This window comes from Oculina patagonica, chromosome 1 (genome assembly GCF_052425735.1).
Source record: "Oculina patagonica isolate OP01 chromosome 1, crgOcupat, whole genome shotgun sequence".
NCBI classification, from domain to species: Eukaryota; Metazoa; Cnidaria; class Anthozoa; order Scleractinia; family Oculinidae; genus Oculina; species Oculina patagonica.
The window spans coordinates 24,144,616-24,167,696 of record NC_135758.1 but is presented as its reverse complement, the minus strand read 5'-3'; the positions used below and the strand labels follow the sequence as shown (position 1 = coordinate 24,167,696).

At 38.4% G+C, this 23,081-nt stretch overlaps 1 protein-coding gene across 1 annotated transcript in view; it reads right to left on the bottom strand.

Moving 5' to 3' along the window:
- The window catches only part of LOC144642038 (intermembrane lipid transfer protein VPS13A-like), a 99,389-nt gene that overhangs the window by 25,147 nt on the left and 51,161 nt on the right, over positions 1-23,081 (bottom strand). Inside the window, exons 44-73 of the mRNA XM_078501039.1 lie at positions 21,833-21,963; positions 21,294-21,466; positions 20,550-20,638; positions 19,593-19,876; positions 18,466-18,588; positions 17,961-18,113; positions 17,510-17,603; positions 16,553-16,930; positions 15,464-15,847; positions 14,437-14,814; positions 13,642-13,697; positions 12,728-12,847; positions 12,496-12,621; positions 11,921-12,064; positions 11,763-11,843; positions 11,642-11,683; positions 10,959-11,108; positions 9,887-9,964; positions 7,324-7,410; positions 6,563-6,714; positions 5,746-5,854; positions 4,634-4,765; positions 4,312-4,398; positions 3,830-3,946; positions 3,600-3,698; positions 3,115-3,186; positions 1,718-1,822; positions 1,528-1,614; positions 1,343-1,408; positions 613-741 (exon numbers count right to left, since the gene is read on the bottom strand). Of these exons, the coding sequence (XP_078357165.1) occupies positions 613-741; positions 1,343-1,408; positions 1,528-1,614; positions 1,718-1,822; positions 3,115-3,186; positions 3,600-3,698; positions 3,830-3,946; positions 4,312-4,398; positions 4,634-4,765; positions 5,746-5,854; positions 6,563-6,714; positions 7,324-7,410; positions 9,887-9,964; positions 10,959-11,108; positions 11,642-11,683; positions 11,763-11,843; positions 11,921-12,064; positions 12,496-12,621; positions 12,728-12,847; positions 13,642-13,697; positions 14,437-14,814; positions 15,464-15,847; positions 16,553-16,930; positions 17,510-17,603; positions 17,961-18,113; positions 18,466-18,588; positions 19,593-19,876; positions 20,550-20,638; positions 21,294-21,466; positions 21,833-21,963 (4,226 nt within the window). The remainder of the gene's footprint in view (positions 1-612; positions 742-1,342; positions 1,409-1,527; positions 1,615-1,717; positions 1,823-3,114; positions 3,187-3,599; positions 3,699-3,829; positions 3,947-4,311; positions 4,399-4,633; positions 4,766-5,745; positions 5,855-6,562; positions 6,715-7,323; positions 7,411-9,886; positions 9,965-10,958; positions 11,109-11,641; positions 11,684-11,762; positions 11,844-11,920; positions 12,065-12,495; positions 12,622-12,727; positions 12,848-13,641; positions 13,698-14,436; positions 14,815-15,463; positions 15,848-16,552; positions 16,931-17,509; positions 17,604-17,960; positions 18,114-18,465; positions 18,589-19,592; positions 19,877-20,549; positions 20,639-21,293; positions 21,467-21,832; positions 21,964-23,081) is intronic.

Below are 23,081 nucleotides of genomic sequence, written 5' to 3'. Positions count from 1 at the left end.
TTATCACGTGATTGAAAAAATTGTCACGTGGATTCTACTTATTCATCGGGAAAGCCAACAAAAAGCCTCGTGATTTTCAAAAACTCGCTGCTGCAAAACCCTCTAAATTAAAAAAAAAACGCTTTTCTTTATTTGAACCCGCGGAGGCATAGTTCTTATCACGTGATTGAAGAAATGTCACGTGGACTAAAAAAACTTGTCACGTGGTTCGTGTTTCCGAGCGTCTGGTCAGCGATAATGTGATTTTTAACGGTCGTTCCATGGTCATGTAAACACTGCTTTACCAGAATTTGTATGAACGATAATGACGCTATCCAGGCAACAGGGACGGAAACTCATGAGATGTTTTCAACCTTAATTAAGTCGGTATGTTGCCAGTGTACGGCTGGCCTGCCAGGGCGGCTTGAAAGCGATAAGTTAACAGTTCAGTTCTCCACTAAGAGTTGTTGACTAAAGCAGAAGTGGTCTCCCGCAACAGCTCTCTAGAAAGAAGTATTTTCGGATTACTACCACTAGAAGACATGGAGTAAAGATGAAGAGGCCTGCACCTCCAGCTCCCTGAATAAGTGTTTTAACGAGCTGGAAGGTTGCTCTCGCCTCAGAATGCCTTACCTTTCCATTCATTCTCAGCAGTACTGTGACATCAGGTTCAAACTGAAAGCTGGGTGAAATTTCTTCACTGTCGCCAACTTTGATAGCTAGGTTCTTGGATGGGCATGAAATTGGCCAGAAGGGTACGCACTAGAAGAGAAAATAACTTCACTGTTTTTCGCCAACATGATAACAGTTGGTAAAGAAATTAGTTTTTTTTTTTAAGCTAAATACTTCAGACACTTTAATAAAGTATTTCATTCATTCATTCATTCAACATGACATGAGCGAAATCGAACCCTCTGATTTTTTCTTTGTCCCACGCTCGTGTCATGTTGAATAATTTCTTTACCATTTATCACCTAGCTTAAAATTTACCATTTTTATTATTTACTATGATAACAGTTGTTGCTTAACGTAAATGATAACATAATTGAAAGCTGGTTTTGACGTCTCAATAAATTGCTGCAGATCACTTAAGGAGACCCTTCCCTTTGGAATACAGACAGTTTGCAAAAACGTCGTGACCGGGGAAAGAAGAGTGTGTATGTCAAACTCAATAACACACACCTAGATTTAATTGAAATCTTAAATGCTTGTTTTGAAAAAGGACATAGACTGGGAACCAGGAGAAAAATCGTCAGAGCAACGCAAGAACTCGAAACCCGATTCCTTGTGGTTTTCGTAACTTCTTTGAGTGGCCAAAAAAAATAGGAATACAATTTCCAACAAGGATTAAAGATCGGCTTACCTCTCCTGGTTGTACTGCTATCCAAGCTGACTCTTGGTCTCGGTAGTCTGACAGCAACACTGGGTACTGGAAAGGATAAGACAATAATTCTACTCTATTAGTAACTTTACTGAATCATTCAATGGAAACACTGTAGGAGAGCTCAAGCAAGGTTTTAAAGAGAATGGCTTCACAACGTTTCTTACCTCTGTGTTGTTGTTTATCAGGTGGAAGGGTGTAAACTCCACTATCTTGGTTAAACTGAAGTAAGACAGTGTAATCTGCATACCAACCTAGAAGGGGTTATAAACGTAAAACATGGGTTAAGGTGGGTGTGTAGAATATGCATCCGTGCTGGAATATAATAGTATCTTTTGGCTGAACTGCTTCAACTACCTCGTGCAGTTTTCCATCTTTCTTGACTTTAAGAGCTCCACCACTGCCTGCTGCATCAAGAGAAAACTTGTTGGAAAATTCACCAGATGCCAAACGAACACGGGCCTGTCAGACGTTTAATCAAATAGAATCATTTAGAATACAGAAGAAAGTATTACCTGGCAAGGCATGGTTACCGTTTCCTTAGACAAATGATAAGAAGCCTTGTTAGATTTTCTTTCATTTCAATTGTTTTACAACGACATCTCAGTAAATGGGCGAGTGGATGACAACCACACAGTTCTTTACCCTGTTTCGTTACTTTGTGAACTCAACTCACAAGGAAAGTACAGAGAAAAAGGTAAGTAGTGGTCAATACAAGGAATAAGGGGACAATAAATGGGTGAGTGGGTGAAAGGGAAAATAGCATGCTTTCATGTAGTATAATCAGAAACCCATAAGGGTTGAAACGTGTAACTCCCTATGACTCGTCTGGTACAAAGCGTTTGCACATTCGTTTCAATTAAGTACCATATTTCGAAAATCACGAGAAAGAATTAACCAATCAAAATTGCAATATTTGGATTAAATTCACAGCGCGCGCTAGCTCGCGCTAGATGGCGTAATTTTGTTTTTGAACGTGCTTGGTTGAAAAAAGTTAAATTTGGTTAAGTTCTTCTGTTTTATCGTCGTTAAGTAGTCTGGAGAACTTCACTTGGATACACGTGATGAATTTCTTTAGTTTTTGTAAGACATTTACAGCGCTTAGAACGGAATTTAAGTTACTCACCGCAAAACCGAAAATGTTGTTGCGTGTGTCATTACGCGTATAAAGCATTCGCCTACAAACACTTTGTGTTTCCAAATATGGTACTTAGCAAAAGTGAATATTCAAACGCTGTGAACGCGCGTTACACGTTTCAACCCTTATGAGTTTCTGGTATAATATGATGCATGAACAGGCCTTTTGCAACAAGATATGCACTGGGACACACCAAAACAAAGAAAAGTCAAGCTTGACTGGTTGAAGGCGGTTTAGCCGATTTTGTACCATGTGACTAATTGTTAAAAAAGGCTCATTGACAAATTCAACTTCCAATGCTTCTGCTATCGTTACGATAGCCCTGATGCATGTTTACGTCTGCCTGGCCAGTTTCACCATCAAGCCTAGCTTTCAAAGAGCAAAATTGTAAAATTTACATGAACGAATTCCCAAAGCAACCAAAATGAAAAGAAAACTCACATGGAAATTGCATGAAGGTGGAAGAGGGTTGAGAATAACTCGCATGAACGAGGCTTGGTGGTCAATTTTGAACATATAACGTAATCATGCATAACGCATTTTGCCTGGAGTTGACTGGTTAACATTATGCCAGATACCGAAGCTACTAAAAATTACACCACAGAAGCTGCCTTACTGTCTTCTTGGAGAACATAACTGGCTCTGTCAAGGAAACTGGATGGGGGATGACATTCTTCTCATCAGAAGCCTAAATTGAACAGAACAACAATACCATGCTCAAGAAACGATAGACAAAACAACTTACAAGTTATCCTCATTAAAAATTGACTACGTCTTTAACCCTTTGTTTGAAAAGCGGTTTTCTATAGGGATGTTCGTGAGCAGTTCCTTTTGCGTCAAGATCAAAGAGCCTTGTAAAACAGCAAGGATGATCCTTCAATATGGTCTCAACATTCAGTGCAATTTGTGTCTATGTGTTCTGTGTGGTTTGGCCAATAAAACAAAAGTGATGTGTTAAAGGATGTTAAAGTTCTGGGCTTTTCGTGAATTTGTTAGCGTTTTCTGGATCTCCGCTTTTTTTTAAGTCAGCCAGATTGCAGTTCAACAACTAAACTTCCTCCGGAGGCCTATGTACTACTTCACATGATGTAAGTTCTGTACCGTGTATTCCAGATAAAGACCAGTCTTGTTGACCATCCAGTATGGACTGTACAGAGTGATGTTCATTGTTCCTTCAAATGTGGCAAACACTCCTAGTTCCTACAATAGAAAATGATAATAATTTTCGCCAAAAAAATCATAAACTTGCAATTACACAAGCGAAACCAAGGCAGCAATTGCTACAAGTTTACAGTAAAAAACGTTTGGATCCTTATTGTTGTAAACCTTACCAGGTACTTTCCATAAGCTGTATCTTGAGTTGACTTTAAAGTGAACGTTGTGAGCTCATCCATTCCTCTTGACAGCTCAATTTCTCCTTTCCACGTGCTTCGTTGATAATCGTCAAGCTAGCAACACACACTTCAGTTAGTAACCTACTTTCAAGGGGGAACATCAGTGGGCACTAGTGGAGGTGATGGTAGTCGTTGTGAAAAGGGAGTCAAAGGTTGGTTGGAACTGAATTGGATGTTATCAAAGGAATTCCAGTGGAAAGTGACAGATTTCTCACAGAATCCAAAGAAACCAAAAAGTGGACTTTTCCATGCCCACTATACTACTCATACGTTCTGAGTTAAACAATGTACGACATTCACAACGCAAGTTTTAAGTTGGTAGATTTGATCCTATCCCCATCAATCAACTCATGCATTCACCGGGCGCACAAGAGGAAGCATTGGCAAGATTTGGAATACACTACCTATGAAAAGGTTACCTGGATATAAAGGATGACCCTTTTAGAGAGACTGACAGCAAACAAAGGCCATTTGTCGCCACCCTTGAGTTCAACATAAGGCAAGCCCTTAAAAAGGAAATAAAAAACATTGAGTCAGAAAAAAAATTAAAAACGACAGTCATTATAAATATTAGATGACATTTTCAATTGCAATGCGATAAGGTCCCATACTGTAACGTTACCATAGAAAGCATGCCGTCTATGGTGTAATTAATCAATACATGGTCACTTCCATCAACTTCATTTCACCCTAGATTTTTTGCTCCTAAACTGCTAACATGTTAAATCACTTCCTACTTACTTGTGAGGCATAGTGAATATTATACGGCAAATAGTTGTGTAGAATAGCCGGTGGGTAGATGTGGAGGATGTAATTTGGTGCATGTTCCAAAGATCCATGTACTGCACTGTACGACACTCGCTCGCAGTCAACCTAAAACAAGCCAACATAAAAATACTGAAAACATACAAGTGCCTTTCAACTGAGGGGAAATAATGACTTGACCGCCACTATGACATCTGCAAATATCACAATTCAAAGTGACTCAGCTGTGATGTAAAATGACAGCTCCACTTCCAGGAGCACAGTGTAAATTTGAAAATTTTAACGAAGGACAACCTCTATGCCAATCACATCCAATGATCTTACATAACCATCTACATTAAAGCACATGCACTTCCATCAAGGTCCGAATTCCAGAATTTAATACACTAGTTACTAAAAAAGCAGATGGAAACATTGAGTTATATTTTAACATTATTACTCAGATAACACCATCTCTTTAATGCAGTTAACTGCAAGTTAACAGAGTTAACAACAATGCAATTTAACGGAGTTAACAACAAAGAGCGTCAGTGTTCCCTCGTGGTCAACAGTGAATTGGATATGCCCATGCACCAGGACTCCATGTGCTCCGAATTTCAGGCGTGTGTTTTTACTGTTGGCCAGGCCAGTGGAGCGTTTGTCCAGAGTTTTAGCGTTAAGTCTGTTTAACCCCTTCCCTCCCTCCCTTTCCACTGTTTAATCAGTGTGACGGGTGCCTGTTCGCCTTGTTTCTGCCGTGTAGGGGCTCATGGCTGGGTTGCCAGGATTTCCCAGCCATGGGAGCAGTCTCCATCTAGGAGCTGGCTGCCAATAGTGGAAGCTCCTGGATGTCCCAGGCACCCAACCTCCATTTAGCGATGCAGTTGTTAAACATAAAAAATAATTAATGATTGTAGGATGAACATATAAAGGTATCGATAGAAGTGGATAAAAGAATTGTTTAAAATATGACAATTCAAGTTAACATTGCAATTTGCACTTGCATCTGACGCTAACTGATGATCCATCAAAACATGTTAAGCAAAAACAATGCAAATGCTTTGTCGTTTTTCTAAATATAAAGTTGCCCACTTGTACATGTACTTTACCTCAATATGGAAAGGCGGTCCTTCTCCAGCTGGTGGTGGGCAGGAAACAGACGAATGACCTTCAGATGCTAGTTTGTTCCACAACAGGGGACTAGTACTTTCTCCATACCTGTGGGTAAAAAAATACAAAAGTTACAAGTAGGCAAGGAGATTATTTGTCAAGGGAGCAGGTACCTTTATATCCCATCTGAGCCTAAGGTGGTTTCATCAGGAAGTTTGCTAGCAGCCCAAGTTGACTTAACTGCACCATGCGGACACGACAACTACCAGAGTACACAAAACTACTCATGCTACATCTGGTGTGTCTTTTACATGATTGCAAACTCTAGTACAGGCCTCTCTTTACGCGAGTATTGACACCGTATTAACCATCACCAAAATCACTGACAACTTCATTCCTCTCTAGTCATTTTAAAAACTCTGACCCTTTGACATTTCTCAGAGACCGACAGAAAACAAAGCAATTTTGTTTGAACAGACCAGGACAAAATTAATAGCAAACCAATTTCAAATCGTTAGAGTTTCAGTAAGAGTCAATGAACCAACCAATGCCTTGTCACACATTTCTTCACACGACTTGTTTGTGCGAAGCACTTGCCACAGGATCAGAAGCATACTACCATATTTTTCATGGCTTTCTATTTTCTGGCATGTAGTTTAGGGATCTTAGCAACAAATCATCCTATTTGACATCAGTTAAACACTTTGCAGTTTAACAAACAAACAGCATTTAGGGAAGGAAATCACGCAGCAATACCAGAATCCACAATGATAAATTACCAAGACCTATTTATCACTCTGGTATTTTTGTGCATACCCAAATCCTGCAGGTCTGAGGTACAGTGCAGCCTTGTGAGCCAATATTAAAGGAACACTGAAGACACTGTCAGGCTGAATTGTTGTGATCTTGGAAAATTGTTGTTCTTTTTTGCACAACAAATCCATCGGGATTGGAAAGTGATTGTTAACCTGTTTTAAGTTAAAAAAAAGAAACAGTAAATCGTGTGGTTAAATGGACTCAATACAAGTTAGTGAAAAAGTGAACAAGAACTGGGTAAGACCCAACCTAAACTTCAACCCAATTAAGATATAAAGGTATTTATGTAGGCACAGATCCTTCACACTGTTTCAGATAGAGGTTTCAGGTCACTGAATTTGACGGCGTGTAGAAAATTATCGTCAGCAAATGCAAGAGAAACGTTTCAATTTGATTGAGATGGAAAGAACCTTAAAACTGCTGCTGTGCTACAATGGAGGTCAAAAATAGTTGGGAAACTTGTTAAGGCGATCTCTTAATCAAACCAAATAACTTTTTCGTACGTAAAAATGGGTTTCCCACTGTTCTTGTTCATTTTTTTAACCCCCTCCCCCAAAACATATATGCCCTGATCCTGTTGTGAGTGTGGGATGGTCAATTCTCAACATTGCTTGGAGGAAAGGGTGGTAGCAGTCATTTGGCCCAGAATTGTGCTATTAATTAATGAGCCGTATTGTAGATACAGAATTCCACCGTTAGTACAGGGAGAGAATGTCCAAGTTTGATATCACCCTGACCCAGTGTAAACCATGTGTACTGACCTGTAATGGGGATCTAATGGTTACTGTTTTCTGACCATCTCCACTTTCGACTTGAATGACAACTGATGCAATTAATCCTGCAAGAAGCTGACGGAAAAGTGAACGTTTAGGAAATGTTTTTACTTCAGAAATAACATCAGTTGGCAGGGATTGTGATAACAAATCATTGTAGTAGTCAGTGAAAGTCCTGCAAAGCAATAACTACGCCAGCAAATAAAATAAAATAAAACACAATTTACAGAACAAAAATAACAGACATGAAACTGATACTTCAAAAAGAAAATAAATAAAACCAAATAAAATAATATCGATTAAATGAAAAGAAAAGAAAAGAAACTCAAATTAAGCACACATGATAGATATATGCCAAGAAATTAAGTTGATTGCTGTAAAAGCAAGGCAAATGAACAGGTTTCTAAAAAATGCCCCTGAAATGAAGAAATATTTACAAGGTTAGGAATAAAAGCCAGAATTGAGCCCAGAAAAGAGTTTTAGACAGAAAGCCAGTTGTTTTAAAGACCCGCTTATTTAGTTTACTTGCCCATCACCTCATCTGGGTCAACATCCGTTACCAGTACCATTTCATTTATGGTGCTCATTTCTGGCAATATTATGATGCTTTCTACCAACTGAAATATAAGAATACTAACTAAGCATGCAAATCTTTTTTTTGTCATTTAGGGCCACAAGTGAGAATTAATTTACATTTTGTATTATTGTTGTTATGGCTTATAACGGAGGTTAGTCTCATTTAATTTTATTTCCCAAACATATGGACATGAAACAACAATTTAAACTCGTTTTTTTTTTCTTTTTCTTGAATGGGGTACATTTAAATTTGTGACTTTGAGCAAACCTGTTACCTAATTATTCACTTAATGATACTTATTTAAATAGCCAGGCCAAGGGACGTTACTTAACATTTAAACTGTTACAAAATGTACAGAAAATCTAATGTAAATTTAGGTCCTTTTTACTTGATTTATTTCTTAAAATAAAAGAAATACATCATACAGTGGAACCCCGCTTTACGGACACCTGCTTAGTATGGACACCCCGGTATTACGGACAGTTCCGTTGGTGACCACTGCTCACCATTAGAGTTCTCAGTAGCTCAGTGGTTACAGCGTCCGACTAGTGTACGAAAGGTCGTGGGTTCGAGTCCCATCTGTGAACTCAAAATTTTTTCTGAGTTCTTTCTCTCCACACATCAATCGATTATTATTTATTTAGTTCCGTTGTTACTGACGAAAACCTCATTCATTGTTAACCCCGCTTAACGGACACTATTTGTCTGTGCACTATACATTTTCATTGTCGCGACTATTTGCTAACTTGAAGACATTGGACCCTGGTCAAATAAGGACAGAATTCGATGAGTAAAAACGATTTTATTACAAAGAGGAGTTAAATAGCGTGACTTCTGGTGTTTGACCCTTGTACTTAAAGTCCTTTAATAATTAGGTCAACCTCATCACCGGAGTCTTCTTGGCTACGAGTTTTCAAAAATGGCGGTCTCATCGTGAGAATTGTCAGCGCCCAGCCACCATTTTGAAAGCGGAGTAGACCCTGGGAACGAGGTTGTAATTAGGTTTCTGACTGCTGTTCCAATTTTTAAACCTTTAAAAAGGTTTCCTATCTTTGCCTTTTGCTACAGCCATCGCTTGTAGTCTTCTTCCTCTTTGAGGTACTTTGCTTGCCACTATCAGCAACATCTCCTGGTCGTATTGCCAGGTTGTTGTCAACATCTAGTAATTGTTCGAGTAAATCCATGTGTGACACTTTCAAATAATTCCACTGTTGAAATTATTAAAGTTAAGTTCGAGTGTCTGACTAGATAGTTAGGTTTTCGAAAAGCTATTAATTTTAGTCAGAGAGTTCACAGTTTGCATTTGTTACAGTTACAGTACAATTAAACAATGTTTTGTTGCCATAGAAACGCTTGCCTTCGTCTTTGTGTCGATAAAACATATATCCGTGACTTTCTTCTGAGACCCCGCTTAATACGGACACCCCATTAATACGGACAATTTGGCCTGTCCCCTTGGTGTCCGTATTAACGGGGTTCCACTGTATTGGCAAATAGGATTAAGAAAAACTTAAGATTATGGCATTTCAACTGATTTACTGTCAACAAACTATTTCAAACAAGGTTTGATGGATTGTTTTAATTCGACTCCATTGGAAATGGAAGGGCTTATTTCTTTGTCAGACTCTTCAAACGTGAGGGCTTTAAGAGGTGTATAACTCAGTGTTTTAGTATGTTTTGGAGAATATGACAAACACTTTTATGAAGGTGGCTGATGTGGCCGGAATTCTTCCTCGATTTTAGTGTTATCAACGTTCAATTCTTTTAAACTGCAGTTTTTAGGCTGCTTGTTGTTCCATAACCAGTTATAAGGCGCTAATGTTTGATAATAAATGTCAGTGCACAGTCACCAAAATTTTAAGTACATCATTGCTTTACAAAAGAAAGATTTGTTAGTGTAGGCTTATCTATACTAAAGTACTTAAAATAATAAGTCATGTAACCTTACCATATATCCCCAGTAGTCTTTCTTACCTTTTTTGGAACGACATTGTGCAAGATTACTCGTGCCTGTTTTACAGAAATGGTCTTCAGTTCATGATAGCCTTGCACCTGATGATTTGGAAAAAAAGGTTTTAAGACGTTTAAAATTCTATCCAAAACGTGAATGCTACATCCGTCGGCAATGTTGTACACCTGACATGTCAACCCTAGCAGAATCAAATTCAGATTTATGTTCATTTTCTTATATTCTGCCTCCATAGAAGACTATTGTGAGTTTAATTTTGTATTGTTGGTGTCAATTAATCCCTTTTATACAGTTCACCAACTTTTTATTGGCCATTCTAAGGCTGAAAGAGATAAACAAAAGAACTAAAGTTGTTCATTCCCCAGCCTCAAAGTGTTATGTCCTATTCCCCTTAGAATAAAAAAAATACAAAATGATTTAATATTTCTATTTTAATAAACCGAGAACTTACAAACTGAGAAACAGGAGTCGACCTGACGCAATAATTTTTATCATGTTAGTAAAAATGGACTCTCTGCACATAGGTTTGTGCCTTTTCAGTTAAAGGTAAGGTAGGGTAAAGTCTGTATCAAACCTTGTGGCCCATCAAGCGGAGCTTATCCGGGTTGTGGTGCAAGAAGCAACTACCCCCTAGATGGGATGCTAGTCCATCACTGGGTTGCCCCCAGCATTAATTCGCCGGTACCCATTTATACACCTGGGTGGAGAAAGGCACTATGAGAGTAAAGTGTTTTTGCCCAAGAACACTGCACAATGACTCCGGTCAGGGCTAAAACCCCGACTGCTCAATCCGGATCGATCCAGCAGGCTAACGATTAGGCCAAAAAGTTTTCCCATTATCCACTATGCTTTCCCAAGGAGGGGGGAGGGGAGTCAGCTGTCCGCACTAGGCTTGTTGGTACCTCAGTCTGGACATGAGCAAATACCTAAGTAGAGTGAGTCCATTCACTAACATGATAATAATCAAAATATACATTTCGTTGGTCTATATTTTCAATTACATATATGGTATCACAGCTTAGATCAGTTTTTTTTCTGTCCACTTTATGGAAAGTATCTTTACACAACTGGTCGTACCTCGATACCAATGCTGGGTCCCACACCGGAAGCACTGCTTCCTCTCTCAAGTCTACTGCTTCGTTTATCTGCTCCTCTGCCAAATCGAAGGGAAAGGCTTTGTCCAGCGGGGATCACAACCATCCCATCTTTATCAGCACCAGATGGAACCTAGCAAATAAAAGAGACCCATGTGTAGAATTCTCAATGCATATAAAATTGTGTTGGCTGCTACTAATAAAATTACCGTTTGTCACAAGTTAAATAACACAGTTTCGGCATTTAGACCTATTCCAAACATAAATGCTAAACATTTTGCTGCAACAACTTTCAAGTACTGCAGTTTGAAATTTTGATGATGGCATTCATGTCCCCTAGTTGATGATTTTGTTATTCTTAACAATTGTCTGCTTTACAATGGCCAGAAAACGAAAGATGTTTATCTCGAGAGAGAGTTAATAGTTTGATGACGCCCTAAATGTCATTCTCGCATTTCATGGCCTCGCCTAGAATTCAAACATTTTAGAATGAGCTTGAGTTCATCACAAAACAATTATAAAATAAAGTTCCTGCTTTTTTGTATGCACGTAAGTTACTCTTAGTACGAGGCAAAATTTCTCTAATTTGAATTTGTCTGCAGAGTCTAATAAGTTCATGAAGGACGAATTGCATAAAACATTTTAGATACAAGTAGCATAGCATACCTGAAACTTGTTTCCAGGTCGAATTTTGACTTCCATACCAAGCTACCGAGAAACAAAAAATATTTGCTTGTGAGACCTCTTCTAATAAGACAAGTGAAAAAGTTAAAATCAGCTTGCAAACCTCATTCCATATCTGAAAGGGTGGAACATCTTCCAAAGCTACCACTCCTGTGCCTTCCAGAGTAACAGCCTCTTTGAAAGCCTACAAAAATGACAAATGCACCTCAAAAGATGCCACATTGAGCATGCCAAGTGCAACGATTTTATTATTTTACTTACTGCCCCAAGCTTAGCGAAGACATCCAGACAGGTTTTCGTAACAGTCAGCTGTAGCTCATCCTTTGATTGAACTGCTAGCGACATGGCTGCTTTAGAACTGTCATCCAAATTGCTGTTATCACTACCGCCATTTGCCAGGGAAACCTGTGGTGTTATTGAAGGGAAATGTTTAGAAATGGCTTATAACGCTGGTGTCGCAGTTTTGATTTTCACTCAAACTGAGCAAGGCATCTACTTTGTGCTTGGTCTTGAGATGCCAAAATACGTCAAAAATAGTAAGTATTATATATTAAGCCTGTTTTTAAAGTTTACTATGATGGTTTTACAATTAAAACTGTTGTATCAACATAAGCCTTGACACGTTTGTATTCCAAAGGAAACATGTTTATAAAAACCAGTTTAACAAGAACTGAAAACGTACCATGAAGTACCGTTCAATCATGATACTCTGAAGGGTAGTAATTCAATCATTATCATAGAAAGTGAGAGATGCGTTTACACTGAGTTTAGCATCAAGCTATCTTAGCAAGGGATATTTTTTTGTTTGCCCTCTCTAGCAACAGCGATTATCTTACATCAAGATTGAGTTCCCAGTGACGGTAAACATTGTCATCCTCCACTGGTTCGATAAGAGGCTCCCATTCAGACACATTCTCATTGAAGTAGTTTCCAATAACACCAACTCCTGCATTAACTGACAACTGAAATTAATAAAGCAAAAGTGTAAGTATAGGTACAGTACGCCGAGTTTGTAAAACAAAAGCTGATAATAACACAATCTTAAACACTTTCACTGCTTTGACTTACTGCTGAAGACCAATTCCTCACTTCGCCTTGTATGGATCCATCAACAGACAGCAGTGGAATGACTTGGCCACCAAACATACCCTCCAACTTGATGTCAAATCCTTCCATTTCAAATACCAACTGTCGAAAAATAGATGAAAAAAATAGCACTTTACTTGTATATTTCTTGATTCCTTGATACTTTTTATGAAGGAAATTCACGAAGGAAAACCAAAATGTCTGGCCTCGTTTTTTGGTAAATTGTGCACTTTTTCATACCAGCATGAACTGTGGCACACTAATGGTAGACACCAATACAAGTATTTTCAGATAAACCCACAATTATGCCAGCTTCCATAGAAACCACAATTTACTAAAATTCATGACATTTCTGTAAGTGTTGTGAAAATTGTTATTGTCAGTCATGCAGTCAGCCAAAATAGATTGTATTTGTATTGTATTCTTGTCTTTATTTTTAGCTTTTAAATGTGATACAACACAGCCACTCATTATATGCACATAACATTGATCATTTATGTCGACCACTGATGGAGTGATCTTTGGAATTGTTGTGTTGTGTTTGTGTTGTGTTGTACGGTTCGGTATAAATGAATAAAATAAAAAGTCTTAAATCCCTTTATTTAAGTGTCAAGGTATTTAGCACTGTTGTGTTAATTGTGGACACTGTAAATAAATAAACAAATATTGCAAGTCGAGCATAAACTTGTTAAAAACCCCAACTGGCAGGAGGCTAACCAATTGGCTATTTAAAAAGCGTACAGGAGTTGAATTTGGGACGAACGAAGTCAAATCCATTGAGTATAATGTGAGGATGTGAAAATACTGGAAGATAGGTGATTACTGTATCTAAAACTTGTTAAACAAGTTTTAATAATCTTTTATTTCACCTCAGAACACAAGTACTGTGATCTTACCAACTCTGCCTTGCCAGCCTCGTTACCATCAACGTGATCCGGAGACTTCTCCTCTTCTAGAAAAACATGATTGATGTAAGAATCATTTGCCTTCAGCAGAGAACGTCTGAAGATTCGATCATTTAAAAGTGCTATATAACGGTATTTTAGGTAATTTTATTTATTTTCGTTATTTAAGAGCTCTAAACTTCAAATTGGCAGAGCAAAAACATAACAAACAAGGATGATTTGCGAGCATTGTAAATGACACTTTCAAACAAATTGAGATAAACTTGAAAAACGTTGGGCCGACATTTTTCAAGTTTACTCGAACACAATCCGTTTTAATCTTTGCAAATTTTGCTCATCCACGCCCCTTTTTGGCCTTTCTGTGTTTCTTTTCAGTTCTTCTACAGTTTTAAGCCGTTATTGTGATATTTAAGTTAATTCTAAATTGGGTACCGAAATTGCCTTAAATTGGGTGACATAGCCCCTTTAAGCTCCAATGAGAATCCAATGGGAAATGAGTTCAGTTTTGTCAAATCTTGATAAAAGTAACCAAGGTGTTTCTTAAGATAAGTGTGTAATCGTTGTATCCACATATCCTGACAGAAAAACGTGAGTTCAGTTAATTCTAAGGACATGCATTCTGACCAAAAAAGGTACCTTCTTTCCTGGCTGTTCAGTGAACAGCGCTGCAGAAAACAAGTATTTCAACAATGAACACTCTTGAATGACTGTTAACGGATGCAAATTGAGGATCAACATTACAACAATAGATGTGAGCTGTTCTTCACTAACACCCAACAATACTACCTCCAACTTGAATTTCTTTGGGTAGAAGTCGCAGGTGATAAAGTGAATCCCATGTCTCATCCCCATCATCAAGCTTAACGTGATACTTTGGTTCACTTGGCTCAGAGGCATCTACTTTCATCACTGTGGAACTGTAATACCGTGGTTTGTTCTTGAACTTAGCTATCACTCTTGTTCCAGGTTTGATATCGGCAGCTTTTGGTGGAACATCAGGGATGACCCTCCGTGATGCATCCTTCATTTCGTACACAAATTTGTCTCCATCGTACAAGTCAACATGTAGTTTGGTTCCCTTGTAAGAGACAAATCCCTTGTAGTACCGTATTTTAGAAGTATGTGCCCAAACCACTGTACCAACGTCTAACACACCTTCTGGAACTGAAGAGAAAATTACACAGAGATTCCTTTATCTCCAACATTTTTACAGATTTTTTTAGGCAAGTGGTTAATAGTTCCTTTGCTGCTATTTACCTCTATGTATCATCAAAAGTAGATGTGATAATGTGGTTATCAACCTGAGGATGGGCAAGAGCTGGGAGATTGAAAGGCTTTACAAGCTCAAGGCATATTTATGGTTTCTTTATAAGGAAGAAATACTAGTAGCAGTACCACATGGGGTTAAATCGCTTTTCATTAAGATAACATCCATACCTACTGCAAAAAGGTAAAGCAGCTTTAGTTTTACATAGTCGTTGTGGGTACGTGGTTTTTTTTTTCTTATACATGAATACCGACAGGAGGCTGAGTTTTACTCCATCATACTGTAAATCCTTAGTGACTTGAATGTGCTTAAAATCGGGTTAAAATGTTCGTGTCAATTTAAATTATCATTTGCACTATGCTGCAAAAACAGGCGTAAAATAAAGACTTGCAGTTTGTTTCTAAACTCTCAAAACCGTGTAAATGCTAAACTGAAACGTCAGCTGAAGATAAAGGTAAAGATGGGTGAAAGTAAAGTTATGACCTTCCTTATCGTACTTTAAGCGAGCAAGCAAGTGGTACAACCATAAATTTCTGATAAACACACCTTTAGGTTTCCTTGTCATCAGGATGCGTATATTGTTAATGTTAAAAACCCAAGTATCTCCACCAGAAATGAACCTGACACGGTAGATGTACTGTCCTGATTCGTCCAATTTTCTTATCTGAACAATATTTCCAGCCTCCCACATAAACGTGTCATATGTGGCAATAACCGTTCGACCAACAGTTAGGGAAGCTGGATCTGGGACAACATCTGGTACGACTGCAGCACTGTCATTCGCGTCTACTATAACAAGGCCTATGAGTTCACCATAGACTCGTATCACCAGCTTGGTGTATGTCTTGCTGGATACAAAACCTTTTCTGTATGTGTCATCTTTGCTTCTGACAAATAAGATGGTTGACACTTCTATCTGTCCTTTTGGAACTAAACGAAACAAATGGGAAAAAAGCAATAAATACATTGCAATACTGCGTTTTTCTACAAAACATTGGCAATTTACTTCCAATTGAATGTCTGGTCCAGTTCTTTTTAAAGTTCTTCCAATCTTCAAAAAATATCTTCCAAAGCCTTTTCCTTGCAGAACTGCCGAAGTTCTCTGAAATTCATCAGTTTTAGCCATGAGTCTTTAGCTAACACTGTGGCAAGAAGGCACATGCATGGTCACAATGAGATTGAGCTTTTGTCAAGGTACCACTGGCGACAGTCATTTAGTGACCTCCCACCCAACCCAACCACGGACTAATATTAATGACTCACTCGGACTGGTCAGAGGTTCTTTAAATTTTCCAAATTGGAGTTGTGACTGCCTGTGTCATACCAACATTGACGAGCATTATTATTTTGGGCACACTATATTCATAAATACGTAGTGTCATAGCTACATTACATTTTAACCAAAAAACAAAGTGCAAAAATGATACAAAACAACGAAATAAATACAAAATAAGGAAAACATCATACATACACTGATTAATGTTATGCTAATATTGATTAACATTATCGCAATATTGATTTACGTTATACGGACATATATTAATGTTATGCCAACATTGATCAATATTATGCCGACATTGATGAGTACGAAGCAGTCTAGGAAGAACCATATGCAGTAAGCAAAGGGTTTAATACCTCCAGGCTTAGTGGTGGTGAGAAGGCGAATCTGTTCCAAAGTGTTCCAGTGTTCCACACCATCCCAAAAGTCAATCAGAAAGGTTTTCTTCCCGCTCTCTTCTTTCACCTCCTTAACTTTCCCCTCAACATGTGACGATTCATTTGGACGCTTGGCCACCACTTGTGCACCAACAACTAGATCTTTAGCGTTAGGATCTTTGTCAATGACCATGGCAGTGAGGTCATTTGTATCAAAGCACCAGGCCATGGAGTTATCAAACTGAACATGGAACATGGTCTCCATTGCAGAGCAAATAAATCCTGGATCGTAATTCCTCTGGTTGGATACAGATCTGGCCAGTACACGTCTACCAGGGACTAGTTGGTCTTCTGGAACTAAAAGTCAAAATAAATAGCTGTCATTAAAAGGAAAGAAGGTGCTGGACTTCGTACGGAATTCTCCTTAAGCATCTGCTTACATAAAAGCCATGCTTTGAAGGACAAAGTGGTAATTTTTTAAAACCAGTGATGCAGTGTAAGCAGACAAGAGAAAGATACCGCTAATTAGACACGTGAAATTGATAAAGGTGAATTAACCAAGCTGGTAGCATATTTGGAAAGCTGATGTTTCAAGTGTTGGTCCTTCAATAAAGCTCCGAAAGAAAAAGAGATAATGCTTAAAAAAAAGAGATGGATTGACTTCACTATGGCATAGCAACAAAGGGAACTCGAATTAATATTAAACTTACACCATTTGTTAGTATGTAATTCAACGCCAAAGTGTTTTTATTTGCCAAGTTAACCAATCCATGAATTAAAAAAATATTTAATTGCTATTAATTAATAAACTGACTAAAAGTTTACACCTTAGTGGGTTAGGGGCTTAGCGCCTTAGTGGGTTAGTGGACGACAGCCCTAACAAACCACCACAAAAGTGCATTCTGCACTAAAAATGCGTAATGATAAGTGTCTTACCTGGAGATAAATACCATCTATCCTCAGTCGTGATTGGTTTTTCACTCCACAGTTCAACAGCATTTTCAGTTGACGTCTTTTCCTCTTCTTCACTCTTCAATGAAAGAAAGACGACGTATCAATGTTGGTTCCAGTTAGAATAATAATTACTACACAATGCAGAACACTGTATGACTCAAGTCACAATGCAAAGCCTCAATACACATTACTAATCAGGCACCTCCATAAAACCAACAAGGCACGAGAAACAGAGACAGACCAATAAATGCATCAAGGAAAGGAAATACTATAGAAGTTTGAAAAAGCTAACACAATGCCTAAAGGTAGCCTGTAATTGACTTAATTACAGATCTTCATATCACGAACATGGAATGTACACGCCATCTCATCAGTCACTAGGCTCAGTAACATAGTTACTAATGAGAGACATTCATTCATTAATCATACCCACCTTGGCAGGAGCTAATGACATCAGACATGCAGTCAATGTCCTTATCGTAGGTGGTGACACATGAATGTAAGCCATTCCAGTTGATACATCAACCTTCATGTTACTGCCTTCTGGTGTAGAGCTAAGAAGGGAGATTTGGGACAGCTGGAGAACCTAGAAAAAGTCCAAAGAGAAAAATGTTTCTGAAACATGTCATCCTCATTTAACCGTTTTCCAGGGGAGAATTGGGCTGTAGGCTCTCTCTCCATGCTGTTGTGTCCTCCGCAGCCGATGTTGCTGCTGCCCATGGTCTTAAACCGTTCTATTTCAGCTACCTTTTGACAGTCCATGTGGTGACCCCGTTCCGTTTCTTCAGGCAACCAAGTAAGAGCGATTCGTGGAAACATGTACCGGACGTCTAGTTGACAAAAGATATGCCAGCCCTAACAAACCTCTCATGAAAATCGCAGTTATTGTTTTGTTGAGCTTCTATTAATCATAGTTCATGATCTTTAACTTTACTTACCCTTGACTTGGTTGATCCTCTTCTTTCCTTGTCAAAAGCTGCCGAGAAAATGACAACATCTGTAACAGACCCTGCCATCTTTTGTTGCCCATGACCCTGGACAAAGTGGAAGTCAACTGCATTCTGCAAGAACAAAAAAAAGAAGCATTTTATTTTCCCTTTAGACAGACAATTGCAAATAAATAAAACTACAGTACAAATATCCCCCTCGAACACTAACAAAATTAAAATTTAGACCGTTTTCCTAGGTTTGAGCTGCCATCTACTTGACACACACATGACAAATCAAATTCTCTTTCAACTTTCACATACATATTTTCACAAGCAGCAACAAGTACACAAATGATAATGATAATGATAATGTATTTATATAGCGCATTTTTCATATGTATATGTTCAAATGCGCTTTACACGTACTGTAATTTTACTACACAATTGTAAAGGCCAGACCACAACACCGGGAGCTTAGTGCCCTACTCTTTGCGAATAGTGTGTGGGTTCTTTAACGTCCCCTGCTATAAGACTGATGATACAGGAGACGGGACCTACGGTTTATCGTCCTTTTCCGAGAAGACTAGAATGTCTAACCATTTGCAGATGAAATTACAAAGGCAGCATATTCTCCTCAGTTATTTTAAGACCCTGAGTGTTGGTCCGGTCTGGGGTTCGAACCCACGACCTCCCGCACAGCAGTCCGGCGCTCTAAATGTAAGTACCAATAAAACTCTGCAAGGTGTTGTCCCAATCGCTAAATTAAAACTAATTGTTCTTTTTTCCACATAAGTTCTAGTTAATAAAAATACTGACTGTTATGGAAATTTGTTGCAACAATCACAAAAAAAATAGTTAAATGCATATTTTTGAACCCTTGTTGCCCCTTTTTCATATCTCTGAATTTGGCTTAAATGCATGACACAGTTCCTTTAAGTACGTGTGTACTTGTTGCGGTTTAATTTTATATTTGGTTTAAAAATTTTCAAACCAGTTCAAGTTTTATTTTTCAATGTCTCATGTTCATTTTCATCATATGAAACAAAGAGAAATAGAAAACAAGCCTAGATTGAATAATTTTAAACCAAAACATACTGACTACTGGATACACTGGCCGTTGTGTGAGGTTTGCTTACCTTCAAGAACAAAGCATTTGTGTCCTTGTCTCTTGCATCTGCTAACAGAACAATTTCTGGATCATTGATGGAGATCTGGACAGTGATTTGTGGAGGTTCTTCATCAGTAGTCTTTACTGCGGCAGACTTGAGTTTAGTAGCTACCGCTTGAGATGACTGTTGGGGAGCTGGTAATGTCTTATTCACTGACTCATCAGTGGCCAACGCTGACATGAACATGTTGGACAGAACCAGTAGAAACTCCAGGTTTGCTACCACATGGAAACTCTCTATCGCCATCACAACTAAACAAAGGATTCATACATATAGAAATGATTAGCTGCTGTGTTAAAATTGAGTTGCAAAGATATGTGATATCTTACAACCCAATTTTTTTTTACCTTCGAGTGCAAACTCCTTCTACAAAATATTACACACTTTAGCAGGTATACACTTCATGCATCAGTCCAAGTTTATAATAATTAACAAAGACTACAAGCTGGAGTATTCTGTGAGCCAATAGTCAACAAGGCACAGCTCATAAAAAACGAGGTGAATTGTTTAGTAGGAACTCTAAAGGATTGTAGTCCAAAACCTACAATTTTATGTACTTTTAAGCCAAAAATTAAGAAAAGTTAGCCCTTTAAAGAGCAACATGTATTATACTTGATCGTTTTCTATCAGCGAATAGAAAACAATGGGATAAACAATCAGTTTGTGGATTTCCGATAGAACACGGCTGAGTTTCTACTAGCAATGATTAGAATACAACAGTGTTAGTAATTGTAGCTTCAGCTTTTAAAATTATAATATTGCAAATTTGTGATGAAAGTATGTTTACTTATAACTTCAAGAAAGGTCCGCAGGAAAACGAAATTTAACCCAGTTGAAGGCAGCCTGGGGTCTTGCCACGGTCCCAACCTACACTATTGCGACAGATGCCAACAAAACAAAAATGCAACCTCCAATTAAACTTACTTGTTTTGTCTTGAGTAGCAGCTTGCTGGAACTGGATATCTATCATGTTCTTTACTTCACTTGATCCCCCATCGAACCTCTCAATCATCCTATAAATTAAAATTTATGATGAATTCCATGCACACTGGATTTAGCAATCCATAAAGGCCAGAACAATGGATCTCTAGACTCAAATCCCAATAACTTCCCCCCCCCCCCCAAAATAATTGGTATAAGGGATAATATGGAAGGTATGGTGGCCTAATAGTTAGCGCACTGGATGGAGCGTCCAGGTTTGAGCCCTGGCTATGGTCACTGTCTTGTGTTCTTGGGAAAGACACTTCATTCTCACAGTGCCTCTCTCAACCAAGGCGTATAAATGGGTACCAGTGAATTTAATTGCTAGGAGATAAGGAGAGGAGGGGGGGGGGGAAACCTTGTGATGGACTAGCATACCATCCAGATGGGAATAGAAGTTGGTAGAAATACACTTAAACCAGGATAAGCTCTGGCCTGTTGGCCCTTTGTAATTGAGCCTGAATAGACTTTACCGAATAAAGGAGAGGACAAAGAAACTAGGATAGCAGCCACCATCAAAAAAGATGGTTAGTTGATATTTTTAAGTTTGGGGAATTAACCTAGATGCTGAAATTCCCAGCAGGTCACATCATTGACGGATGCAGAAAGAGGGCTTGGTCTTACAGTGAACGGATATTGCCTAAAACGAAATGATTATTTATGATAAACCTCTGCATTGTCCCCTACCGTGTAACTCCCTGTTCACTCTGTGGTCTTTTGTCATCAAGAACGCAACTCTCCAACGTCACACTGGCACTTATTGAGGAGTTGGACCTGATTTTTCCTGAAGCCGCCACTTGAACTAGTGAGAACTGCCCCAGACAACGGTCTGGCTCTCTGGAGGATTTATTTCCTGAAGGCTAATGATGCAATAAACAAAGTAATATATCAGTGGAAAAAGCCACAGAGTAAAGCACATATGCCAGAGAAAGTGGATAACTAATTTTTGAAAGGGATTATATTTTGCAACAGGATGTTTGCAAAAATGTGTCCAAAATCTGAGCCAGACTTCTAATATGGAAAAGACTTCTATTGCCAAACAATCACATACAACCCATATACAACAATTCAGATAGCAAAACAACTTGTCTACTCTTAAAAAGAACTTTTGTGGATGGCACGAGCCAGTAAAAACGTCACAACAAATACTATTTCAAAGCAAACCAATTCCAGTATGTCTTTTCTTCCTATCTTACAACTACAAAGTAGCCTAACACTGCACTCACCTTAGCAGTTTCCTTCCAAAACACTGCAGCAGTAACTTCTTCAATCTCAAATGAAAATTTAACTGTATCCCAAACATCCTCACTTGTAGCTGGTACTGCAGCACTGAGGCTCTGAGCTGTAACTCCCGCTTCTGAAATTGTCCAAATTCAGTTTATTTATTAACAATAAAGGACTAAAGAAACTGTTAAGAGTCTCCTCAAAACTGCATCCAGTACAGTTTAACCGGTAAGTGATTTAGGCACCAGGAAAAGTGTCGTATTTCTAAGGTTCAGGAGGCCTGCGTCCAACATCTTGACCTAATTTTGAATTCTTTTTTTCCCTAACAGAAATCATATTTACAGGTAACCTGGATGCAATCATACCCAATTTTCAGAGCTGTGCTCTAGCAGAGCCCAGGTGCAACAGGCGACTTACTTTTGTCCTTAGGCGAATTGTATAATTTTGCTATCATGATAGCTTATAAGACCTGGGCACCCAGGATTTCTTTCATGACATAAGAGCCTTTGGGCACCCTGCAATTATTCTAAGGGCACAGCTTTGATCTGACAATCAGTGAGCACTTGTTCTGGTTCAATAGTATTTTCATTTTGTCTTTACACAGTTTCAAATCATAATATGGAGGACACAATATACTTTAAGACTAGTTAGCTGTGAATGCTGAAAGTGACCTCTGTCGACAGTAGTTAATGATAATGATAATAAATTTATATAGCGCATTTTTCATATATATATATATATGTTCAAATGCGCTGTACACATATTGTAATTTACTACACAAGGCCAGACCACAACACCGGGAGCTTTGTGCCCTACTCTTTGCGAATAGTGTGTGGGTTCTTTAACGTCCCCTGTGATAAGACTGAAGATAGAGGAGACGAGACCTACGGTTTATCGTCCTTCGTCCTTTTTCTACAGTTTAAAAGACAGTTGTGAGTTACCTAAGGACATTTTGGCCAACTCAAAACCAAACAGCTTATATGCATCTAGTTGTAATGATTACTTCTGCATTCCAAACAAACACTGTTATAACGTGAGTATTCAGATGACAGAAACTTGGTAAGTCCACAGTAGGCAGTCCAATTACTGTCTACAGTAAAATCATTATTTGCCCTCCTTTTGGATATTCATGACACCATTAGAGGGTTGTCAGTTACAAAGTGTAGTAGTGTAGGTAGTGACTTGAATGATTTGCAATGTTAAATAACATCATGAAAATGCTGCACGCGAGTAAACAAAACGTGCTCAAAA